This window comes from Stegodyphus dumicola, chromosome 3 (assembly GCF_044657685.1).
Source record: "Stegodyphus dumicola isolate Sdum_Otavi_A_Nest chromosome 3, ASM4465768v1".
NCBI classification, from domain to species: domain Eukaryota; kingdom Metazoa; phylum Arthropoda; class Arachnida; order Araneae; family Eresidae; genus Stegodyphus; species Stegodyphus dumicola.
Genome location: NC_140770.1, coordinates 66508474 through 66521095, shown reverse-complemented (window position 1 = coordinate 66521095; position 12622 = coordinate 66508474). Strand labels below are relative to the sequence as shown.

General features: G+C 30.7%; 1 protein-coding gene across 1 annotated transcript in view; it reads right to left on the bottom strand.

The window, feature by feature from the left end:
• The window catches only part of LOC118196813 (centromere/kinetochore protein zw10 homolog), a 49850-nt gene continuing 37228 nt past the window's right edge, over positions 1-12622 (bottom strand). The window contains exons 5-8 of the mRNA XM_035368283.2: positions 11391-11566; positions 11109-11309; positions 5639-5910; positions 1-426 (exon numbers count right to left, since the gene is read on the bottom strand). Coding sequence (XP_035224174.1) covers positions 196-426; positions 5639-5910; positions 11109-11309; positions 11391-11566 — 880 coding nt within the window. The 3' untranslated portion in view covers positions 1-195. The remainder of the gene's footprint in view (positions 427-5638; positions 5911-11108; positions 11310-11390; positions 11567-12622) is intronic.

Here is a 12622-nt window from a genome sequence, read left to right as displayed (position 1 = left end):
AACACTTAGAATGGTGTTTTACTAGCAAATCAGAAAAATTCCAGAAAACATTTGAACAATTATGTAGAATGCAAAATAAACAAATTCATTTAATTTTCTATATAAAAGTGTTAAAAAAGATCTTTCTTTATATAATTATTTATAAAATATGAAATATTTAGATGGCACTTGAAGGTCTTTCTCATACAAATGATATCACTTTATTTTAGCTAAAGCTGCAGCTCGTCTTTCAGTATTTTGAAATAAAGATCTAATAAGATGTTTTACTTCCTCTGATTTAAAATGTGTAGCTAAAGGACCTTTGCCACTAGCCCATCGATCAACAATTTCTTTCATACTAGCACTGAATATTAATTGCAATTCCTGGAACTTGAACAAGCTTCGGACATAGAGATGTATTAAATTACTTTTATCTATGGATGATACCTGAAATAAAAACATACATTAATAATATTAAATACTAAAACTTTTCACAATATAACATCATTAAACATATTCAAAAGTGTGTGATTACTAATGATATTTTACATATACTAAAAGATAAAGCTACAAAATAATTTACAATACAATAATAAAATGGTACAGTAGTTTCATGAGAAATTAAAAAAATTTCTGATAAAAAATAAATACAAAATGCAGTACACATTTAAAAAAACTGTATCACAGTGAATTTATACAATTATGCAAGTAACATAGAAATATACAAAGTATCAGAGGTATTAAGAATTTTATCATATAAACTTTTTAATTACAGTTATGTCCAGCAGATGACATACATACAGGAAAACGCAATACACCTTTTAAATGTTGAATATGTCAGACATTATCCAGAACTACCCGAGTAAAATTATTAAAATCACTTCTCAAGAAATTATTTACATATGCTATCAGTTACATCTTTCAACACTGCCAATGACATCTGGTCATCTTTTATATCCTGACTCTAAGTAATTCCGTAATAAGAAATCACAGAGTTTTAGATCTGAAATTCTAAATAACTATTTATATCTGAAATAATACTTTTTTTCTTAAAATAAAAAAATAACAGTCAATAAGTTTTTACAATAAATATACAGGATGATGCAGCAAACTGAATATATATTAAAAATCTAACGTCTATCCTTTTGGGTAAATAAACATTATACTATGTTATTCTAAATACTACGTTATTTCATAGCAAGATAGTAAAATGCTGCCTTCTGTCACAGAAGTTTAAAATAAAGCACCATAAGCTAGAATCCAAAGTACAATATCATCTTAAAATTGCAATTAAAACTTTACGTAATAATTTTTTAAAAAATGCTGTATTTCAATACTAATTACATTGATATATCTTTTAAATACATAGAGTTAAAAATTTTTGTTACTGATTTCTGAATCACACAGAAATTCCTGAATAAAGTGTTTCATCCATTTATTTATTTAAAAGTAATAAATAAACAGCATATAATATTTCGAAAATTATTTGCTTCTACAACTAACTGAAGAAACCACAACATTTTGCATCTACGTACTTTTTCTCCTTTTAAACTTGAAGTTACACCTGATCCCATGTTTTCCTGAAATAATTTGCTTTCAACAAAATGAAGAATACAGTAAAACATTGTTTACAAGTTTTACAGTATTGAGGAATACTGTAAAACTTGTAAACAATGTCAATTACAAAGTAGAGAAAGAAGCAGCGATCATATACCCATAGTTCCAGTTCAGAGACCTGAATTTCCATTTGACACAGTGAGTGTAGATATAATCGGTCCAATTGAACCTCCATCAGCACATAACACAAATATGTACTATTTTTAGTCGACCAACCTTTGAGAACAATTACAGCAAAATCAACATGCGACGCATTATTAGAAATCTTTATGAGAATGGGCATACCTCGGGTAATAGCTAGCAATCAAGGCACCAAAACGACTCTAAAAATTGGGACAAACACATACCATACCTGTTATTCACTTACCGCAAAATTCCAAATTGTACTATGGGAGTATCCCCATTTAAATTAATGTATGGAAGAGAGGCCAGAGGTCCGTTGTCAGTATTAAAATCGTCATGGTCAGGAGAAATTCCATTACCAATAAAATTGGATAAAAGTGCTGTTGATTATCTACAGAAGCTAAAAATGAATTTAGAAATAGCAGGAGAGCAAGCATCTATAATTGCAGAATTAAAAGAAGGTGCATATGCAAGATATGCTAATCGAAGGGATTCAATATAAGGAATAAGGAATTCAATCCTGGAGATCAAGTGTACTTTCTGATTCCAGATTTCACTAATAAATTATATGCCAGATGGACAGGACCTGCAGAAATAGTATCTCATTGTAATCCAGATTCTTACACAGTCAAACTGGCAGATGGTACAATAAGAAGAGTACACATAAATAAAATTAGAAAATTTAATCCAAAGGTACATGCAGTAGGTGTAATATTTGAGAACGAAGAAGAATTAGGAGAAGTCCACCCCACACCCAGTGTGAGTGACAAATCTGATCATTTTCCTCTTAGCGAAGTAGACTTAAGCCATTTAAATGATGATAAAAGGAATGACATGATTAACTTGTTAAGAAAATATGACAACTTATTTATAAATAAGGTACAAATTGCCAAAGTAGGAGAACATAAAATAAGATTAAATGTCACTGAAAGAAAGAAACCATATGTTTATCGAATCCCAGAAGCATTGAAGCCGCAAGTAGACAAACAAATCGAAGAAATGTTGTCCTTGGGATTGGTTGAAGAAACCAATGCTGAAATTTCTTACCCTATTGTATGCGTTATGAAGAAAGACAGTAATCTTCGTCTTTGCATTGACTTTAGATCTCTTAATGCAGTAACAAAACCAGATGATTTCCCTGTGGAAAATCCTAAAGAGCTCTTATTCCACATTGGAAAAGCCAAAGTGATATCCACCATTGATTTACTCAAAGACTATTGGGCCATACCATTAGAAAAAGAAAGTCAAGAATTAGCATGTTTCAAGACACATCGGGCTCAGTATCAATTTAAAGTCATGCCTTTCGGGGTACGCAATGTCGCTTAAACATTTCAGAGAGTGATGAACCAAGCCCTTGCTAAATACAAAGATTTTGCTCGAGCCTATGTCGATGACATAGCAATTTATTCAAATAGTTGGATTGAACATTCAGTACATCTTGACACCATTTTTTCGAAACTGTTAGAACTAAAGTTTTCCTTAAATCTCAAGAAATGTTCCTTTGCTAAAACTCACATTAAGTGTCTAGGACATATCATCGGTTCCGGCAGTCATCATACTGATCCAGAGAAAGTGGAGGCTATACAGAAATTAGCTAGACCTCAAACAAAGAAACATTTGAAAAGTATTCTAGGCCTACGTAATTATTGCAGAGATTATTTTGCACATTACACCGAAACAGCTTATCCATTCACCGAGCTCACTAAAAGAAAAAGTCCTGAAGAGCTGTGCTGGACAGAAAAACACGACGAAACATCTGAGAATTTAAAGAAATGCCTAATGGAAGCACCTAGTCCTGTTCCAGGGTTACCTTTTACAATTCAGTGTGATGCATCTTCAACAGGTGCTGGAGCCCGCTTATCTCAAAGGAAAAACAGAAAGTTGTACCTGATTAGTTACGCCAGCCAGAAACTAACCAAAACACAACAAGCATGGCTAACTATCGAGAGGGAAGCTTATGCTGTTATTTGGAGTTATTTGGAGCCTGAAAAAGTTTGAAACCTGCATTTTTGGATCACCCGTGGAACTGATAACTGATCACAATCCATTAACTTTCATCACAAAGAATGCACCACAATCTTCTAAGTTACAGAGATGGGCTTTAGCATTACAAAAGTATGATACTACAATTTTGCTTTGCCCAGGGACTAAGTTGAACAATGCTGATGTGTTGTTGAGACTAGAGACTATTGAGTGATTTGTGTGAAAGAAAGAACTTTTTATAGATATTTATAGACTCTAAGATTATTATTTTTTTGTGCGTGTTTTCTTTTGCAGCTACTCTCATAGAGACTTTAAGTATTATTCTATTTCATTTAAAATTGTTTGATTACTAATTTGTATGTTACAGTTTTAGAAGAAGTCTTGTAGTAGGTGTAGAAGTAACCTGTATAAGTATTGTGTTATGTATCTTTCAACTTCAGTATTCATTGATTTTGTAGTAGGTAAGTAACTCTTTTGTTTGACGCCACCATAATTTGTCATATTTCAATAGGCTTTCACCCTCTTTCAATCTTGAATGGGGGATGTGATGTATGGGTCACGCCAACAAACAAGATGTATAGAGGGCGCTAACTCTCAGTCAGAGAGGCGCCAAAAGTTTAGTTTCTAAGAGGAAGACCAACAGAAAGGTCATAAGGAAGACTCTTGGGAGCCATTAATGAAACCGAAATAAAGAGCAATTATGATCTAAAGGGTATCAAAATTTACAAAAAAAAAAAAGCTTAATATTTATTTGTTTACTTTAGTAAACACTTCTTTCAATCTAAGTTGTTTAAGTTGCTTCGTTTTTTGTGCTAATACTTTCTCTTTAATTCTATAAACAGATATAATTTCTTGTTCAGTTACAAAGTTCCACTGTTAAAGTCCTGTAATTGCTGTGTCAAGAACACCGACTAACTTTCAATCGAAATTTTTTCATTTTCAATAATGTTCTCTATTACTTTCTTCACTATTGGAAGCACACATGGGTAAACACTTTACTGGCTTTACGCGCATGCATAGTGGACGCGCGCATCAAACATTTTACACACATTCGTAAGTTTGTGGCTTTGAGGTCCGCATTATAGATCATTCCAGATATTGGACGTCCAGATTATGGACTTTGTACTGTATTTATATACTTTTGGTACAGCCAATTGCAACCAAAAAGGGAGGTGCACAAATACATATTATAACAGTCCTATATACAAAATTTCAAGGTTCTGAGGCTACTCGTTTTTGAGTTATGCGAGATACATACATACGTACATACAGATACCATGAAAAAATCTCTTTTGAATCCATTTTAAATCAATTTTATAATTCGTTTTGGGGAAAAGAGTTCTTTATTCTGTCCTTACGTACAGATGACATGCAAAAACAGAGTTAAATAACACTTGATAGCGGTCAAAATGGATATTTTTGTTGAAATACGGTACCCAGAATTTTTTGTGATTACATACTTTCTTTACTTCGTACAAGGAAGTAAAAAGAAAAAATATATAATGCATAGCTGTACTTGCTTGGCAACAGGTACTTCTTGTCATCATAAAATGTATTTCACAATTAAAAATAATCATAACAGTATTACCATAATACTGTTTAATCTTTCTATTATTTACAGAATTTTCATAAGTCTGATGTCATTTTCTCACTTATCAGTAAAATACATTATTCAATATTTAAAGATCCCATCTTTGAGTTTTTGGAGAATTTCGATCTATCATGTCAGCGTGGTTTCACATATATTGGCCAAATGAAAGTGCATTGAAAATTCTCATCAGAGAACTTGAATCACATGTTTGAAAGGAGACAATTTTTTTATAGCTGCCATATATAAGGTTACATCAAGTTATCTGAATCTACATTAATTATCTAAATCATAATATGATTTGCCTTTACTTAGGTATTTAAAGAAACAAATTATATAAATGCATACCTTGAAAAGGTCAGGCCCTTCCTTTAAAAGTATATCAAAGATGCTATCCAATTTTGCAGCAGCTTCTGCTGCTATATCTTCTATTAGTAATATATTTGCAATTATTTCTTCTAAGCAAGTATTCAGTAAAGTCCCAATTGCTTTAAAATATACTTCCACTGGTAGAACATCAGACCACACTTTTTTTAATAGTTGCAGCTGGCAAAGGCACTGTCGAATGGCTTTTTCAGCTTTATTAACTAGACCATCATCAACCATGATACTTTGGTAATCTGCAAAACCAGAATAAACACAAATTTAGGAACAACTAAATAAAATCAGGAAAGGGACCTGATGATGTCTAGTAAATAGCATATAAATTTCAATATTAATACAGACTGAAATGCTAAAGAGGAGAGAGAGGAACTAAAAAATTAGTTGGACTTCAAATGCCTCATGATGTCATATAGAATTCATGAACTGATGAAATAAAAAGGTATGAAAAATTATTTAGATTTCAATTCGTGGTGAGATGCTTTCTGATTCTAAAATAAGGTGACAACTAACAGAACTCCCACTGATGTTTTCTATGCTATGGTAAAAAAATGTTTTTAATGCAAGTGATTCCTTTTTAATAGTAATTGAAATTCATACAGAATTATAATTTTTCTGTCAAACAGATAACCACGGGGGGGGGGGGGGAAGGTAACTTAACATTACAAAAACAGAAAGCAACTACCAAATAAAAAAGCAAAAACTTAAAAAAAAAAAAAAAAAAAAACCATATTAATTGCATTAATCTTAGCATGTGTATTTATGCATATGTGACGGTAAGAGCAAAAAAATATGGCTATTATTAATAATAACCATGATTTTGGTGAAGGTGATAAATAATGCATAATACTCACATTTACAGTAAATATTAATAATTAACAATGAAGTTTAGTCACTGTGATTTATTAAGCATACAGATTGAAATCCCAAACACCAACATAATTTTAATGTCATGTAATATGAAGTGCAAGAAATTACACACATTAATAGTTTTATTAGCAATGAAATTTGCTCAATAAAAAAAATTAAAAAAAAACCTTTAGACTAATGATTACTGTTTATGTATAAGATAATTCATTATTTATTACAAACATATTACATCACAAACAAATACTTTACGACAATAAAAAATTACAAATGTTCAATTAGAACACTGCATGCATAAACCATTAGCTTGTTGTCACATGATAACGGTTTGTGCATACAGTGTTGTTACATCTACTAATTTTTTCATAAAATAATAGTATTAAATTTAAATCACTTTCAAAAGCTTTCTAGCCATATTTTAATAAGCAAGTTCAGCTGGGTGGCATCATCAAAGTGCCTCAAAACAAAAATTTTATTTTTAAAATTTTAAATTTCTAGCAAAATTTTAAAAGTTTTTGACTTTAGACTTACATAACTATATTCACTACCGATGCACAGCAGAAGTGTGCAAAAAATAGATTTAAAGACAAAAGTTACAAAATGTCTTACAGGGCCAGAGGTATAAAATATATACCGGCCCTCAAAATTTAGGATTTCACTCTAGACATTTTTTTTATATTTCAATTTTGTGTTCTTAGGGTCCATAAGTTACAATTCATGCAATATTTTACCACAATTTAAATTCTTTTATATATCAACCTTGAAAGGATTTAAAAAAAGAAAAAAAGAAAGAAAGAAAATCTGAAAGGTTTCAGATTTTAAATTACATCCAAAGGGTTTTTTTTTTTAACATTTTGTGTGTTACCTTTATTTATTAAATATCATGTTATTTGCACTTAACCCATAAAATTCAAGCAATATCGCAAAATAATTTTAAATTGAGCATATCTTTAGAATTTCTGATACACAGTCTCATGCGCTGGAGATAAAAAATTATTTTCTGTACAACGTTGCCATTGCTCGCTTTGAAATCCTTGAATTTGTTAAAGTTTTACAAAATATGAAAGCAATAAAATAAAAAATTCCAAATTTCAAATTTTGGGCTTCTAGATGCCTATATTCACAGTAGGATTATGTCATTCAAAATTTGAGAGCTCTAGGTACAATTGTTTTATCACAATATGAAAAACATATATAAATTTATGCAGATTGTATAATTCTTCGTTATTTAATTTCTTTAAATAAAATACATGGCAGTAATATTTGGTGGCAAGAGTTTGAAAAGTGAAACAGACATTCAGAGTGATTCGACGCAAAATTGCAAAACGAAAACAATAGTCCCTCAGGAACAAAGCACCTTTGGACTAAAAATGGAAAAAAAAAAAAAAAAGGAAAGCATATGTCATCAAAATCCGAGCCTTGACTATCACCTTCAGGTCTTCACTCAAAATATCCTCTTTTACTTCCATATTGTCATCACTCATTAGATCTATATCCTCGCCCTTATTTGGCATTACAGTCTGATGTTAGACATCATTATCACAGTGATTGCTTAATATACCACGGCCTGCTTCACTTGCAGTTTCTGATAAAGCATTGACTGCAAGTAGTTCTTAAACCTAATTTAGTTTTCCATCCAGATATAAATGAGTCTTGTGGCTGATAATGTCTTTATAAACTTCAATAATTTTATTAGTACATTCTCGGCTATTGTCATTTGCAAGATGCACAGTGATCCAAATTCCAGTGATCACTATATATATACATCCAAAAGATGATAAGCAATGGCCTTGGCTTGCTTTGCTTTTAACGCTCAACAAATTTCATTAATCATTATATATATCATTATAAACTGAAATGTGTCTGTCCGCTTGCAATTGCATGTCAATGAGATCACCTTCACATGTTGAACTTAAATCACTGCTTTTAATTGGTTAATAACATGACCTTTTTGTGAAATGCCTCTTTTTTTTCTTGACAAGGTCCACAAAGGTTCAAATATATGACTACAATTTGACTGTGTTCTTATACTTTATATTAATCTTTTCCATCATTATGTTTTGTCTTCCATAACTGTACACAATATGAATTTCATTAAATTAAAAATTCATTCAATTCAATTAAAATTGTCCCCCACAAAAGTAAAATAAATAATCAGAGCTTTACTTTTTATGGAATGATGAGTTTTTCAACATTATCGAGTCTTACAATATCATATTTAAATAGCCACTGATAATCTTCAGGTGATTTGCGAGAAGCCTTATCTTAGCTTTTGCCAAAAAAAGAATTACACTCTTCTCTAGTAAATGACTGATAATCTTCTCTTTTTTTTTATTTCAGGATTTCAAAATCATTATCAAGAGGTGATTTCATGACTTCACAATCAGCACCCAATGTGCTTATAAAAATACAGTAAAATTTGTGGAAACTTCAAAACAATTACACACATGCTAGTAACTAATAATGAAAGTAACATTAAATTGCCACTGCAAAGCATGTAGAGCAATCGAAACTGTTAAGCATGAAGTATTTGTGATCATCTCAAAAAATGCAGGTGCCTCAATCTAAAATAAACAACTAAGTTTGTCTGTTGCCAACAGAAACAAACGTTTGAACAATAGGGAAGCACTGATGTGGGAAAACTATATGCATGCCTTATTTCAAACTTCAAACTGTACGCATTGAAAGTTACTGTTACGAATTTTGTAAATAGAGAGATAATTTTAGTGCAATTATATGGGAAATTATTGTATTTTTCTGTGTAATGTAACATAAAAAATCTACAGAGAGCTAGCTATACCTGTAAAGTAAGAATACAGGGTAAATCCAGTTAACATTGAGAAAATGAGTATCTTGGTAATTTGCCAAGATAGTGTCAGCTGGCAACAGTTTTGGCAACTAATTTCTGCTGCCAAATTTGGTGAGAAATTGCCAAAAGTTGCCAAACATGGTGACATTTTGGTACAATCCCTGTATCACATGTAACAGGTATTGTAATAGAGAAAATGTAATTGATCACTATATTAGCTGTAACTGTAAATCAACCCTCATATTGCCTTCCAGTGATTTCGAGAAGCAAGTACTAGATGTTTATCTTGGCAGCCGGGTGAAAACTATATAAGGCTAGATACAGCATCTGCTTTCAGTTGTTGTTACCTCAGCGTGAGTTCAGAGTGCTGAGATACCTCTGCGTAGCTTTCTCTGTAGCTGTGCTTTGCACTGCGTTGTGTTTAACATTCACAGTAGTTTACAGTGTAACTATAGATTGTGCTCTGTGATATTGTGAAGAGTTCTATCTTTGCAGAAAGTTCCAGATCTCTAAAGTGTTCCATTTTATAAAATAAATGTTACCAACCTATCACCGGAGCTGTGTGCATTTAATATTTTATGAACCCACATGCATGCAACACTTTTAGGTGTCAGAAAAGGGATTGAATGCCAGTGACAAGCATATGGATGCACAACTAAGAGAGCTGGTGACTGGCTTTGCTGCACTCCAAAAAAAGATAAAAGCTGGACAAGAAAAATTGAATCTGATTTCTGAACAAGGAGTGTACTACCTAAGACGTGAAGTTCTTGGCAGAGGGCAGTGTTGCAAACCCTGCAAAGTGGGGTTAGGGTTGCCAGAAAGTGTCCATTTTGTGATACTTGGCAACAAAACTGGTGATATGCCATAGGTGGAGCAAGAACTTTCCAGAATGCATTCTTAGTGGTTTTCCTGATAATATTCTTGAAAGTAGGTTAAAATTTTATATACCCTGCCTGTCCTGGGAGTAGAGTATCTTGAGTTCAGAGATTAGCTTGACAGCGATCAACCAAGTCAGAAGCTGTACATCAGTACTTTGCCAGAAAGTTGTCTTCATTGTTAGAGCCTGAAGACTGTGTTGCTGATTGTTTCAGCGTGAATAACCACAGTTTTTTTATGACTGTAAACATGTCTTTGGAACTGTCCTATGTAATACTGCTGAATAAAATGTGTTTTGATTTTTCATCAAATGTTATCATCAATTACTCCAAATCCACGAACCTGTAGAACGCAACAATATTTACCATTTATTGTTAGAAATTATTAACAACCAGATCATATGATAAATTCTCATTAATTACTCATTTTAACTACTTTATTCGGTTATTATTAATAATAAACTATTAATGGCATAGACTGTAACACATATACTAAGACATGTGCAAGTGATTAATATGTGTAAACATGTATACTATATACACATATTTAAGAACAAATCAACAAAAATACCCTAAAATCATTGGAATAAAATTAAAACACACATTTTTATTTTTTAAACAGTGAGGTACTTTAAATAGCAGAAAATTTTTATATGAAAATTATTGCAATTTAAACACATAAAAAATATAAAAATTACAAAATTTTCTAATAAAATATTATGAGAAATATAATTCTCACAAATTTGGTTTTTATAATAATATAAATTCAGATAATTTTTTTACATTGACTGGATAAACAAAATGTGTGTTCTTTATGTTTTAAAAATACTCATAAAATATATCTCACTATATATATTATCACTAGTAAAATTAATTTACTAATTACCTTTCTGTTCTTTTAATAACTGAAGAAGCTGTTGTCTTTGATGTCTCATTTGAAAAAGGAAAGCTTCTGTCCCCAGTTTTCGAATTTCTGGCACCAAGTCAATAAAAGTCATCGGAATATTTGGTGTAAGATCACACTTGTAATGGTTACCAAGAGTACAAAGGCAGTGTGCTAAATACATGCAATTATTGTGGAATATAGCTAAAAAAAAAGGGGGGAAGTTGAATATTGTCACAGAGTGCTGCAAGAAAACACCTTATTCATCCAATAAATAACACTCACCTGTTTGAAGAGGTATATTTTCAATTTCATCTTTATGAAAAGTAGGTACAACACAACAATACAATTCACATATATTTCTGGCAACATAATACAGTCGCACAGAATGTACAGATCCAATAATTTTTGCTTCATTTTTAACTTCATAAAGAAGATTCTGCAGTTCTTTTACTGAAACACTAAAAGAAAAATATAACCATGACTATTATTTAAACTGAACTGCTAATAAAATAAAATAAATAAATAAATAAAATAAATAAAATAAAAAAATAATAAAATATTAAAAGTGCAGAAAGCGATGTACTATATTAAAATTATTAAATGAAAAGGCAATAGAATAAGGGCTCATATATTTCTAAGCAAGAAATTATTTATTCCACCATTTTGTAGGTTGATTACACAGAAAAAGAAATATAAGACCTAAATATTGCATTTGTTTAGTTTTTCAAAGAGTTGTATTTACAAACACATTTTAGTATGACTATATGAAGTACAGAACTTTTTTTTAAATATGATTAAAGTATACAAAAATAAAGCCTATTATATATATTGGCAACAGTAAAAATATCACTTATCTTTGACCTCTTATATTTCATTTCTCTATTATAACAATTAAAAAAATCAGAACATGTATTTAATAATATAATTCAAATTTCAAAATATAATTTTCAAAAATTAAAATTACTTTAGCCACAAAATTCTCATCAATGAAATATTATTACATTAAAACACAGATTTTTAGTTATTTTTCAAACACTTCTATTTTTTGCATTTCAATTTTATGAAAATCATATCAGCAAGTTGCTCATAATACCCTGTGCAACTTTATAAAGGAAAGAGTAGCATTAGGGTAGGAAGAAACAACATATAGTAATGGAATATAAAGTAAAGATATATCTATCTGAACAACTGCACAATATCCCTGCAATGAAATTATTTTTTTATATTTTACAGTATCTCAGCTTATATGCAACTGCCAATCAATGTCCATGGTCTTGTCAAAATGCTGCCATGCAAAAAGAAGTTATTTCAAAATTCAATAAATCAAACCACTTGCGTTACAACAGATTATTGATACCAACAATAAAAGAGATCTGTACAATAAACATAGCTCCCCCAGTTTAATTATTATATTCAATTCAATCAAAACACATTTTTTTTTCAATATTTGTTATCAAAAAAAATTTTTTTTATTCCTTACAGAAAACATTTAACTTTACTAATTGGAATAAACT